Below are 13,325 nucleotides of genomic sequence, written 5' to 3'. Positions count from 1 at the left end.
TGTGTGAATTATTTTGGACAGAAGATGAACAAAAATAAAGTGACCAAACCAGTGGATTTATTTGAAAACAAGATCAGGGAACATCAAAGTGAAGAGAGTGAGTGAACAGAATGTTCAAACTTTATTTAAATGTTCATTTTCACTAATTGTTTAGGCTTTCTTCAGCTGCCGATATGGAATTATCTCACCCTTTAATTCTAGAGTTCAGGTTAGCAAAAGTACAATTAATTTGTTTAAATACATGATGTTTATTAGTTTTGTTGAGAGATTTTCCTTCTTTGGTCTCAAAAGTTTCTCTTTGATTCACTGCTTCATAGCAAAAGCGTGACTACCCTCTAGTGGACAAGAGAAGTAAAATAACATTCTTGTGGCTTCCTCTTTTATAAAGCGATACTTGTGGAAAAAACATTGTAGTTTTACATTGAACTTTAACATCTAAATGATGAGTTTCCATGCTTTACTTTTAAAATCAGGATCTAAAAAGTGATTTCAAGACTTTACTGCAGGAATCCACAACTTTCTTTGCATAAGGATCAGTTCAATGTGGAAACTGTTGTCATGGAACGACTTCAGAAAACAACTATTAAAAATATATAATCACATGAGCAGCAAAACAATGAAGTATTAGTTGTATCTTTGAAATAGATTGTTCCTCTTCAGGTCAGGATGTTTCAAGAATGAGTCGAGCTGTAAAAATATAATCATGTATTGAAGTCATTTGAAGTTGATCAAACAGTCTGGAAGGAACATCTTAACATTCATCTTCTTGCTTGATCTGTAATTCTCTTCAAGTTATTTCCCTCTGTTTCTTCTGAGAGTCACTGTGGTAGTCACTCCTCAGTCGCAGCTTTTCAAATCTGTCAGGATGATCCAGATAATCCTGATCCTCCATCAAGTTCCTGTTGTCGTTGGACAGTAGGAGGCGCTGCTGTGTGTGAGTCCAGTGAGAGTGAAGACTGAGAGAAGAAGAGACATGAGGTGATGATGGTGGAAGAACGTTGTCTTGACGATCATATACTGATCCAAACTGAGACGAGTCAATGTTCTGTCAACATTCTTCTGAGAACTTGAGAGAAGAACCATGTGACTGAAACATCCCAGAATCATCTTGAATGTCAGATTTGAAGATGAAGTCAGCAGCTAAACTAGCATGTAGCTAACATGAGTCTAGTCTAGTTGTGATGAAGATGTTCAAGTGAACACATGATTCAATATGAAGTGATTCATGTGTGAAATGATGTTTAAAGTGACTCAACATTGTGAGTTGATGATCAAACTCACGTCTGATTTCAAATATTTGACAGAAATATTTCTTTGTTCTCCACTGACAGTCAAACTGAAACAATGTTGATGTTGAAGCTCCTGAAGAGTTTTGAGCTGAAGGACTTGAAGATTTGGAATCAGAGCTTCACTTGATACTGTAACTGTGAGTCTTTAACATCTGCACGTTTGTTCTGGAATCTTCTTCATCAAGTCCATGTCCACAAAGACCTTCAACTGCTGTGTCAGCAGATGAGCTTTGATGTTGAAGTCAATCCATGGAATCAAACTTACCATTCATGGATGAAGGTTTAACATATCTGGTCCACAGTCATCCAGCCTTGAGGAAGAAAGAGTCAGAAGATCAGATTCATTTGATTCAGATGTTTCATGAATATTGTTTCATTCTCAGTGGACGACTCAGTCATGACTGTTGATGACAACAAAGATGGATCTATAAACAGGCTGCTCAGTCTCAACTGTCTCCTTCATGCTTCCACTGGTGTCCAGCAGGAGAACATGGAGGAACTCAGAGTTTGGATTCATGTGCTCAGTTCAGATGAAGAGTCTGAGCATCAAATGTCTGAAGATCTTTGGAGTTCAGTCAGTGAGTTCTGCTGCTCTGTTCATACCTGAGAGTCTCCAGTCTCCAGTCTGGACTCTTCAGTCCAGCAGACAGCAGCTCCAGTCCTGGTCCTCCTGGATGATTCCTGCTCAGGTCCAGTTCTCTCAGGTGGGATGGGTTCAATGTCAGAGCTGAGGCCAGAGAAGAACAACCTCTCTCTGAGATCTGACACCATGACAGACTGAAATGAAGGAGAAACACTTTTAGAAACTTATCAGAACCAAGAGAAGATGATGTTCTGACCTGAGAGTCTCCAGGTGACAGTGTGGACTCTTCAGTCCAGCAGACAGCAGCTCCACTCCTGGATCCTGCAGCTTGTTGTGACTCAGGTCCAGTAGAGTCAGACTAGAGGACGGAGAGCTGAGGACTGAGGACAGAAGTGAACAACTTCTCTCTGACAGTTGACAGAAGCTCAGCCTGTGAAAGAGACGAGTTTCATCAACAAGTGACTTTTTCAATTTTCTATTTAAAAACAATCAACTATTTACTTTCATAAGATCATGGTCACATGTTTGTTTGAATATTTATCAGGTTGGTATAAATGAGGGTGAAATGTTGAACATGATGACAGAAACACAAACATGAAGAAGGAGTAACAACAATGTTGAGGTTGTGGTTTGTTGTTAAATATTTACTTTAGAAAAACAGACTTTCCTACAAACTAGTGAGACATCATTGATTTATGCTGAATTGTTGGAACATGAACAAGTATTTCAGTGAATGTTTTCATGTGATCAACTTGATCTTGATTAATCAAATTAAATTAAATAAAGTGTTTTTCAACATTCAGTTCATGAGCTGAAAATAAATAATACTTCAACAGGAAGTGACATTTATCAACACATCGTCTGCGAACAAGGAAATCTGGCTCAGTTGCTTCATCAACCAGGAAACAAGAGCTGAGACGACACTCGTCTAGTTTCTCTCCAGATATTAGAAACATGACATTTATTTCTATCTTCATTTCTCCTGAGAGACAAGAAACCAGATGAACTGTGGACCAGACATGAAGAGAGAAGATGATGTTCTGACCTGAGAGTCTCCAGGTGACAGTGTGGACTCTTCAGTCCAGCAGACAGCAGCTCCACTCCTGGATCCTGCAGCTTGTTGTTACTCAGGTCCAGTAGAGTCAGACTAGAGGACGGAGAGCTGAGGACTGAGGACAGAAGTGAACAACTTCTCTCTGACAGTAGACAGAAGCTCAGCCTGTGAAAGAGACGAGTTTCATCAACAAGTGACTTTTTCAATTTTCTATTTGACAAGAATTGAAAGAGTTTATTTATAGTTTAATATTGTTATTTTAGTAATAAATAAAATGAAAAAAAAAATAAAGAATCAATATTTTTAACAAGTGGCTTTTTTAATTGAATATACAAATGTGAAAGTGTTTAAAATCCAATATATAATATATTTTCAAATTATTTAATAAAATGATTCAGAAAATATTTCTATGGTTAAAAAAATACAACATTTTAATCAAAATTAAATGTTAAATTCAATCCTTCAATTCTCTGATGACACTGATCTACTTGCATAAGAAACAAAGCAAATGTTTTTCAATATTCAGTTCATGAGCTGAAAATAGATTCAACTGCTCCAACAGGAAGTGACATTTATACTGACGTGTACAAAATACTTATTAAGTGAACAAAGATCTGCAGTTTTTTTGTTTATGTTTTAAGTCTCCGTTGATGGTTGTTTTGACTCTGTTGGTTTGGACTGTTGCTGAATGAATTGGAGTCTCAGTAAAAGACATGACAAACAAAACTTATTGGCTTCAATGAACATTTATGAACATATTTAGCTTCAAAAGAAGCTTAAAGTAATTAAAGTAAGAGAAGAACAGAGACAACAACGGTGGAAAAAACAAACAATGAAAACAAATCAAAGACAAACCTCAAGATTCCACTCTAAAGTGTTTTGTCTTCTACGAGACAGATGACGCGAGAACACTGGATAAAGAATATGAAGGACTGTTGTTTTGATTATTATTCATTTTCATTTAAAGTTGACGCTTGTTTGTTTATCATTACAATGATTTATTAAGATGATATTTTTATAAACTACGTAACATCTTTACCTGCTACACAAACATACAAATGTATCTATGAGCTGCTTCACTGAAGAACAAAGTGATGACAGACTTTGACTCGTGTTTCCAGCTCTGACTTTACATTTGAGCTTTGATGATGTAGAAAAGATGATGTTCTGACCTGAGAGTCTCCAGGTGACAGTGTGGACTCTTCAGTCCAGCAGACAGCAGCTCCACTCCTGGATCCTGCAGGTTGTTGTTAGTCAGGTCCAGTAGAGTCAGACTAGAGGACGGAGAGCTGAGGACTGAGGACAGAAGTGAACAACTTCTCTCTGACAGTTCACATCTGATCAGCCTGTGAAAGAGACGAGTTTCATCAACAAGTGACTTTTTTCAATTTTCTATTTGACAAGAATTGAAAGAGTTTATTTAAAGTTTAATATTGTTATTTTAGTAATAAATAAAATAAAAAAAATTCAAGATTCAATATTTTTAACAAGTGGCTTTTTAATTTAATATACAAATGTGAAAGTGTTTAAAATCCAATATATAATATATATTCAAATTATTTAATAAAATGATTCAGAAAATATTTCTATGGTTAAAAAAATAGAATATTTTAATAAAATTAAATGTTAAATTCAATCCTTCAATTCTCTGATGACACTGATCTACTTGCATAAGAAACAAAGCAAATGTTTTTCAATATTCAGTTCATGAGCTGAAAATAGATTCAACTGCTCCAACAGGAAGTGACATTTATGAACTTATTTTGCTTAAAAAGAATCTTAAAGTAATACCTGACATGAATATTTTAAATTAAATACATGCAGTCGGACAAAGAGGACTATGAAGACGAACCCCTTTGATTTTATTATTTATTTTTATAGAACACATTTCCTGAGAAAAAGACAAGAGTTGACCTTTTGTATGAAACAGTAAAGTTAAATAAAGCTGCATTTTTATTGATGTAACCTTCGTGGTTTTGTTTCATTCAAGAAACTTCATGTGAATTTAAGATGAAGATTTTGTAGAAATCAGGCTCAGAGCTGCTGTGAAGGTCACACATGCTAACTTAAGTTTATTTTCTATATAAATAAATGTTGCGTACACATTCATTTGTGTATACGCAGTATAATTAATGAGGCCACATGTTTTAAATATGTTCTTTTGATTATTATTCATTTTCATTTAACGTTGACGCTTGTTTGTTTATCATTACAATGATTCATTAAGATGATATTTTTATAAACTACGTAACATCTTTACCTGCTACACAAACATACAAATGTATCTATGAGCTGCTTCACTGAAGAACAAAGTGATGACAGACTTTGACTCGTGTTTCCAGCTCTGACTTTACATTTGAGCTTTGATGATGTAGAAAAGATGATGTTCTGACCTGAGAGTCTCCAGGTGACAGTGTGGACTCTTCAGTCCAGCAGACAGCAGCTCCACTCCTGGATCCTGCAGGTCGTAGTTGTGACTCAGGTCCAGTAGAGTCAGACTAGAGGACGGAGAGCTGAGGACTGAGGACAGAAGTGAACAACTTCTCTCTGACAGTCGACAACATCTCAGCCTGTGAAAGAGACGAGTTTCATCAACAAGTGACTTTTTCAATTTTCTATTTGACAAGAATTGAAAGAGTTTATTTATAGTTTAATATTGTTATTTTAGTAATAAATAAAATGAAAAAAATTCAAGATTCAATATTTTTAACAAGTGGCTTTTTTAATTTAATATACAAATGTGAAAGTGTTTAAAATCCAATATATAATATATATTCAAATTATTTAATAAAATGATTCAGAAAATATTTCTATGGTTTAAAAAATAGAACATTTTAATAAAATGAAATGTTAAATTCAATCCTTCAATTCTCTGATGACACTGATCTACTTGCATAAGAAACAAAGCAAATGTTTTTCAATATTCAGTTCATGAGCTGAAAATAGATTCAACTGCTCCAACAGGAAGTGACATTTATGAACTTATTTTGCTTAAAAAGAATCTTAAAGTAATACCTGACATGAATATTTTAAATTAAATACATGCAGTCGGACAAAGAGGATTATGAAGACGAACCCCTTTTTATTGTTTATTTTTATAGAATACATTTCCTGAGAAAAAGACAAGAGTTGACCTTTTGTATGAAACAGTAAAGTTAAATAAAGCTGCATTTTTATTGATGTAACCTTCGTGGTTTTGTTTCATTCAAGAAACTTCATGTGAATTTAAGATGAAGATTTTGTAGAAATCAGGCTCAGAGCTGCTGTGAAGGTCACACATGCTAACTTAAGTTTATTTTCTATAAATAAATGTTGCGTACACATTCATTTGTGTATACGCAGTATAATTAATGAGGCCACATGTTTTAAATATGTCGTTTTGATTATTATTCATTTTCATTTAAAGTTGACGCTTGTTTGTTTATCATTACAATGATTTATTAAGATGATATTTTTATAAACTACGTAACATCTTTACCTGCTACACAAACATACAAATGTATCTATGAGCTGCTTCACTGAAGAACAAAGTGATGACAGACTTTGACTCGTGTTTCCACCTCTGACTTTACATTTGAGCTTTGATGATGTAGAAAAGATGATGTTCTGACCTGAGAGTCTCCAGGTGACAGTGTGGACTCTTCAGTCCAGCAGACAGCAGCTCCACTCCTGGATCCTGCAGCTTGTTGTCACTCAGGTCCAGTAGAGTCAGACTAGAGGACGGAGAGCTGAGGACTGAGGACAGAAGTGAACAACTTCTCTCTGACAGTCGACAGTTGTTCAGCCTGTGAAAGAGACGAGTTTCATCAACAAGTGACTTTTTCAATTTTCTATTTGACAAGAATTGAAAGAGTTTATTTATGGTTTAATATTGTTATTTTAGTAATTAATAAAATGAAAAAAAAAAAATCAAGATTCAATTTTTTTAACAAGTGGCTTTTTTAATTTGATATAAAAATGTGAAAGTGTTTAAAATCCAATATATAATATATATTCAAATTATTTAATAAAATGATTCAGAAAATATTTCTATGGTTAAAAAAACAGAACATTTTAATAAAATTAAACGTTAAATTCAATCCTTCAATTCTCTGATGACACTGATCTACTTGCATAAGAAACAAAGCAAATGTTTTTCAATATTCAGTTCATGAGCTGAAAATAGATTCAACTGCTCCAACAGGAAGTGACATTTATGAACTTATTTTGCTTAAAAAGAATCTTAAAGTAATACCTAACATGAATATTTTAAATTAAATACATGCAGTCGGACAAAGAGGACTATGAAGATGAACCCCTTTGATTTTATTATTTATTTTTATAGAACACATTTCCTGAGAAAAAGACAAGAGTTGACCTTTTGTATGAAACAGTAAAGTTAAATAAAGCTGCATTTTTATTGATGTAACCTTCGTGGTTTTGTTTCATTCAAGAAACTTCATGTGAATTTAAGATGAAGATTTTGTAGAAATCAGGCTCAGAGCTGCTGTGAAGGTCACACATGCTAACTTAAGTTTATTTTCTATAAATAAATGTTGTGTACACATTCATTTGTGTATACGCAGTATAATTAATGAGGCCACATGTTTTAAATATGTCGTTTTGATTATTATTCATTTTCATTTAAAGTTGACGCTTGTTTGTTTATCATTACAATGATTTATTAAGATGATATTTTTATAAACTACGTAACATCTTTACTTTTCAATTCTCTATTTGACAAGACTGAACTAGTTACATCATAAAATCACATATTGTATGAATATTTGAGGAAGGTTTGTCTAAATTAGGATCAGTTTGTTAAACACGATGACAAACACAACAATCATCAAAGAGTAAATCAAACATTCATGTTTAGTTCATATCATCAGAAATGTTTGAACAACTTACAGAACTTTGTTTGCAGCTTCAACCACCGGCAGAAGCCTCTCAAGAACCTCTTCTGAACCATATCTTGAGTATTTCTTCAGGTCAAACTCGTCAAGATGTTCCTCTGAGGACAGTAAGATGAAGGCCAGGGCCGACCATTGAGAAGAAGACATTTGACCATAGAGACCTCCTGATCTCAGCTGCTGTTGGACCTCCTCCACCAGAGAAGTGTCCTTCACTTCATTCAGACAGTGGAACAGGTTGATGATTCTCTCTGGAGACACATCCTCACTTATCTTCTTCTTGATGAGCTCTGCTGTGTTGTGATTGGTCCAGGAGCTACTTCCTGTCTGTGTCAACAAACCTGGAAGGAGACTCTGGCTGGTCTGCAGAGAAAGACCCAGAAGGAAGCGCAGGAACAAGTCCAGATGTCCATTTGGACTTTTTAGAGTTTCATCTATTGCTGTCTGGTAGAACCTTTCTGTTGGACTTTTGTTTTTCAACAATCTTGAAGGTTTGGATTTTAGTTTTGATTTCATCAGGTTGACTCCAGAGTTGATGAAGGTCTGGTGGACGTGAAGAGCAGCCAGAAACTCCTGAACACTCAGGTGGATGAAGCAGAACACCTTGTCCTGGTACAGTCCTCTCTCCTCTCTGAAGATCTGAGTGAACACTCCTGAGTAAACTGAAGCTGCTGAGATGTTGATGTCACACTCTGTGAGGTCTGACTTATAGAAGATCAAGTTTCCTCTCTGCAGATGCTCAAAAGCTATTTTTCCCAGAGACTCCATCATCTTCTTGCTCTCAGGATCCCAAACCGTGTCAGTCCCAGATCCTCCGTTGAACTTCACCTTCTTGACTTTGATCTGAACCACCAGGAAGTAGATGTACATCTCAGTCAGGGTGTTGGGCAGCTGTCCTGTCTCTGTGCTCTTCAACATGTCCAGAACTGTGGCAGTGATCCAGCAGAAGACCGGGATGTGACACATGATGTAGATGCTTCGTGACCTCCTGATGTGAGACATGATGCTGCTGGTCTGCTCCTCATCTCTGAACCTCTTCCTGAAGTACTCCTCCTTCTGGAGGTCATTGAACCCTCTGACCTCTGTCACCATGTCCACACACTCAGGAGGGATCTGATTGGCTGCTGCAGGTCGTGTGGTGATCCAGAGACGAGCTGAGGGAAGAAGATCCCCCCTGATGAGGTTTGTCAGCAGGACGTCTACTGAGGTGGACTCTGTAGCTTCTATCAGGGGCCGACTGTTGAGGAAGTCCAGAGGGAGTCGACACTCGTCCAGACCATCAAAGATGAACAGAACCTGGAGTCCTTCAAAGCTGCTGAGTCTGGATTCTCTGGTTTCAGGAAAGAAAAGATGAACAAGTTCCATCAAACTCAACTTCTTGTCTTTCAGCAGGTTCAGCTCTCTGAAGGTGAAAGGAAAGATGAAGTGGAAGTTCTGGTGGGCTTTGTCTTCAGCCCAGTCCAGAGTGACCTTCTGTGTCAGGAGGGTCTTCCCAATGCCAGCCACGCCCTTCGTCAGCAGTGTTCTGATTGGTCGTTCAGGTGAGGCTTTAAAGAGGTCTTCTTGTCTGATGGTGGTTTCTGGTCTGGTCTGGTTCCTGGTGGCTGCTTCGATCTGTCGGACCTCGTGCTCCTGGTTGACCTGGTCTGTGCCCCCCTCAGTGATGTAGAGCTCAGTGAAGATCTCATTCAGAGGAGCAGAGTTTCCTGCTTTAGCGACCCCCTCAGACACACTGTGGAACTTCTTCTGCAGGCTCCTCTTCAGTCGTCCTCCACACTCTGAAGCAAGACTTCCTGAATGAAGACATAAGTCACACGAGTCAGAAGATTGTAGAAGGTGAAAATGGAGTCAAATCTTCAGATCTGATGCAAGTGTTCTTCATCTTCATCATGTTTGTTCCCATGTTCTTACTGCTCCACAGACGCTCGGCCAGATCCTCCTCCTCCATGTCCTTCAGGAGATGAACTGTGATCTTCAGGAATTCTTCTCTGATGCTTCTCCACTTCTCATCTTCCTCCTCAGTCTGTGGAGTCTCTGGACTCACAAACCTCCAGACTCTCTTCAGCTCCTTCTGCATATAGTTGTAGAAGTTTCTCTCCAGTGACTGGAACAGAATCACAGAGAAGAAAGTCAGAGTGATAGTGGATCATCTCAAGAACCACAAAGACCAGAAGCTTTAACTTGGATTCAGCTGAAGGATGATGAACAGAAGGAACCTCTAGGATGAGGACCTCCTCTAGTTTATGAACATACCAGCCGTTTGATTTCCAGTTGTGAGGGATGTTGCTGACCAATGAGAAGCTCTGAGCTCTGATGGTCCACTCTGAGAAGAGATGAAATCAGACTGTAAATAAACTCTTGTCGTGTTGAAGGTTTTGATCGAAAGTAAACTAGAAGGTTCCTTTTAAAACCCACATACATCTCCATTAGAACTTAAATCTTACATATAATTTTGATAAAAATGATTCTTCTTGGTCTTATTCTTCAAAGACTCATATCAGTCCAGAATATCCTGGTTCCTCCTGCTGGATCCTGATGAAAACACAACTCTGATCAACTCTCATCTATCCTGGTATTCACCAGCTGAACCACTAGATGTCCTCACACTGCTGCACATGTCCACCTCTGCACTACAACTGTGAAAGCAACGTTTGAGGTTTTTAATTGTGTCTTTTTCTCCCCCTGCTGGTGATGTGAGTGAAGTGAAGTTCTCTGGTTTAATGTGTGTATGAACCTGGTAGACTCACACTTGTTCACTCTCACCTCACACCTGGAGACTCTTCACTTCCTCTGAAGTCCATCAATCTCCCCATTGAACGATCACTCTTCAGAGACACACAGCAGGGTTCTGGTCCAGATCTTGGTCCAGGTCCAGCAGGTTCTTGCTGCTGCTTTGATCTTGAACACAGAAGTAGAATGAGTGAGAATGAAGACATGGAGGTGCTAAAAATGGATCAAGGGATTGACTTTTTACGAAAGAACATGTTTTTTAGAAAGAACAAGCTGGACATATTTATTACATTTTGAGTTTATTTGACTTCCTTGAAAGAAGAGAAATGTCAACTGAACTTTAGTCTGAGCTTTTGTTGTTTAGTCTGTATCTTTTGTTTTTCTTTTCCTTCTTTTTTTGTCGTGTTTTTCTTTACGCTAGATCTGTAGTGCGCGTAATGACAGAACATTACGGTAGCAGTGATGAAGCGTGAAAGAAATGTCTGTGTTTACGAAGCTCCCGATATTAGTTCAAGTTGATGCTCCAGTGGCGTCACTAGCCTGAATGGATCATGACTAGAACCAACAGCTTTAAAGCAGGAGTTCAGGGATTGAGTCTCGTTGTTGATGTTTATAACTGTTATTTATTTATTGTGTTGTTGCTACAGCAGCAAACTTGCCATCCATTCACTTATTTATTTGTGTTCAGTGTTGTTGAGGAGATCGTTATTTGTGATCATTCTCTTGTGAAAAGCTTCAGATAAATGCATGTATACAAGCCAGGCTTTGGTTCAGTTTGTGGAGGTGCGCTCGGTTTACTCACCCAGTTGTCCAGGAGGTATTATGTGCTCACATAAGTTTAGGGTCTGCAGCCTCAAAAAAGAAGACACTGCTATGTGAAGTTGTGGCACAATTGGAGGCGAGTGTTTTTAACTCCACACTTTTAACTGACTTTAATGCAAATCTGGAATTCCAGAAAGACACGTAACAAGCCTCAACAACTTTCTACTCTGTAATAGTTAATAATAAAGTAGTCTAACAAATCTTAACAATTCTAAGGTAGAACATTCTTCAGAATAAAATACTGGTGTCAATAATGTGAGAATATAAATAATTTATAAATAAAATAAAATAAAATGGAGGAAGCCTATTTTGTAATGTTAATTATTAATTAAAATAATGCCTCTCGTTGTTGGCTAATGGCAAAAATATATAAATAATGTTTCAACACTGAACAAAAACAAATAAGTAAAATAAAATGAAAAAAAACACTATAAAAAAAACAGCAACAGGTAAATATAAATCACTTTGTACTTTCACACACAGAATTTTTTGAAGTTTTACAAATGTATTTTTGTTTTGTACATTAAAATAATATATTTACAAGTACAAATGTTTTGTCAATACAAAATAAAAGTTACAAATATTAATTTTACATTTGTGGATATCACAACACACGTGCAACCATTGAATATTTGCAGATCACCCTCTAAACAGTTACAAATATAAGTGAGACAAAAATAGCTCCGTAACCCATGAGCTTTTTAATTGTGTCTTTATCTCCCCCTGCTGGTGATGTGAGTGAAGTAAAGTTCTCTGGTTTAATGTGTGTATGAACCTGGTAGACTCACACTTGTTCACTCTCACCTCACACCTGGAGACTCTTCACTTCCTCTGAAGTCAATCAATCTCCACATTGAACCATCACTCTTCAGAGACACACAGCAGGGTTCTGGTCCAGATCTTGGTCCAGGTCCAGCAGGTTCTTGCTGCTGCTTTGATCTTGAACACAGAAGTAGAATGAGTGAGAATGAAGACATGGAGGACAATCTTGGAGGTCCTTGTCTCACCTCTGAGTGCTGGTCTGTTCATCGTGCTCCTCACACTGAGGGTATTTAAAGGAGTCTCTGTCCTCACCATGAGTCTCAGCAGGTTCTTCACCTTCACACAAACACACTCGTGACATTCTTGTCAACATCAAAAGTTGTTGTGTTACATTTGTATTTTACACATATTTTCATTTCACTTTTAACACAAATCCTTTCCAACATTTCAAATGATTGATGTTGAAATAATGCAGCTCTTCACTTCTTCCTCCACTGACACTCGTTGTTCACATGAGAGGAAAACACACATATTTCACGTGTTTCTGTTCAACTGAGGAAATAATATTTTTTATCTTCAAACGTCACAGAGTGAGTAGAGAAAAGATGAAGAAGTTCTCAGAGACTGCAGTTTTTCCTTTTCAAGAAGAGTTTCTTGATCTGAACGAGAGTTTCCAGCAGAAATATCCTTGAATATAGAATTGAGTTTGTTGATACCATCTTGTGTGTTAATGTATTATCATCAGAAACAGCAGAACTAACAAGTGTGAAGAACTATTTTCTTCCTCAGCAGGAAGTCAAACTGTTAAGTTGTCATAAAAGAATCTTATCTGTTGATCTCTGTCTGCACCAGTTCAAAGGTCTTACACACACACACACACACACACACACACACACACACACACACACACACACACACGCACACACGCACGCACGCATGCACGCACACAAACACACACACACACACACACACACACACACATACACACTTACACGCACACACACACACCTACACGCACACACACACACACTCACACATAGAACAGCACGCACACACGAACACAGAAAAATCCACAAATGCACACAAAGACATAACACTTACATCCACACAAACACACAAACACACACACACACACACACACACACACACACACAAAAACACACACACACACACACACACACACACACACGCAC

At 37.4% G+C, this 13,325-nt stretch overlaps 1 protein-coding gene and 1 long non-coding RNA gene across 2 annotated transcripts in view; both read right to left on the bottom strand.

Moving 5' to 3' along the window:
• Positions 1-690: 690 nt before the first annotated feature.
• LOC148085154 (uncharacterized) lies at positions 691-2,064 on the bottom strand. Its single transcript, XR_015710486.1, has 2 exons — positions 1,555-2,064; positions 691-956 (listed from the first exon to the last, which is right to left on the bottom strand). It is a non-coding gene; the product is annotated as an uncharacterized LOC148085154 (long non-coding RNA).
• Positions 2,065-4,055: 1,991 nt separating this feature from the next.
• LOC148085152 (NLR family CARD domain-containing protein 3-like) overlaps positions 4,056-13,325 on the bottom strand; it is a 58,795-nt gene continuing 49,525 nt past the window's right edge. The window contains exon 3 of the mRNA XM_087781594.1: positions 4,056-4,272. Within this exon, the coding sequence (XP_087637720.1) occupies positions 4,056-4,272 (217 nt within the window). The remainder of the gene's footprint in view (positions 4,273-13,325) is intronic.

The sequence above is a fragment of the Callionymus lyra genome, chromosome 2 (assembly GCF_982586985.1).
Source record: "Callionymus lyra chromosome 2, fCalLyr1.hap1.1, whole genome shotgun sequence".
Lineage (NCBI taxonomy): Eukaryota > Metazoa > Chordata > Actinopteri > Syngnathiformes > Callionymidae > Callionymus > Callionymus lyra.
This window is presented reverse-complemented; position numbering and strand designations above follow the sequence as displayed.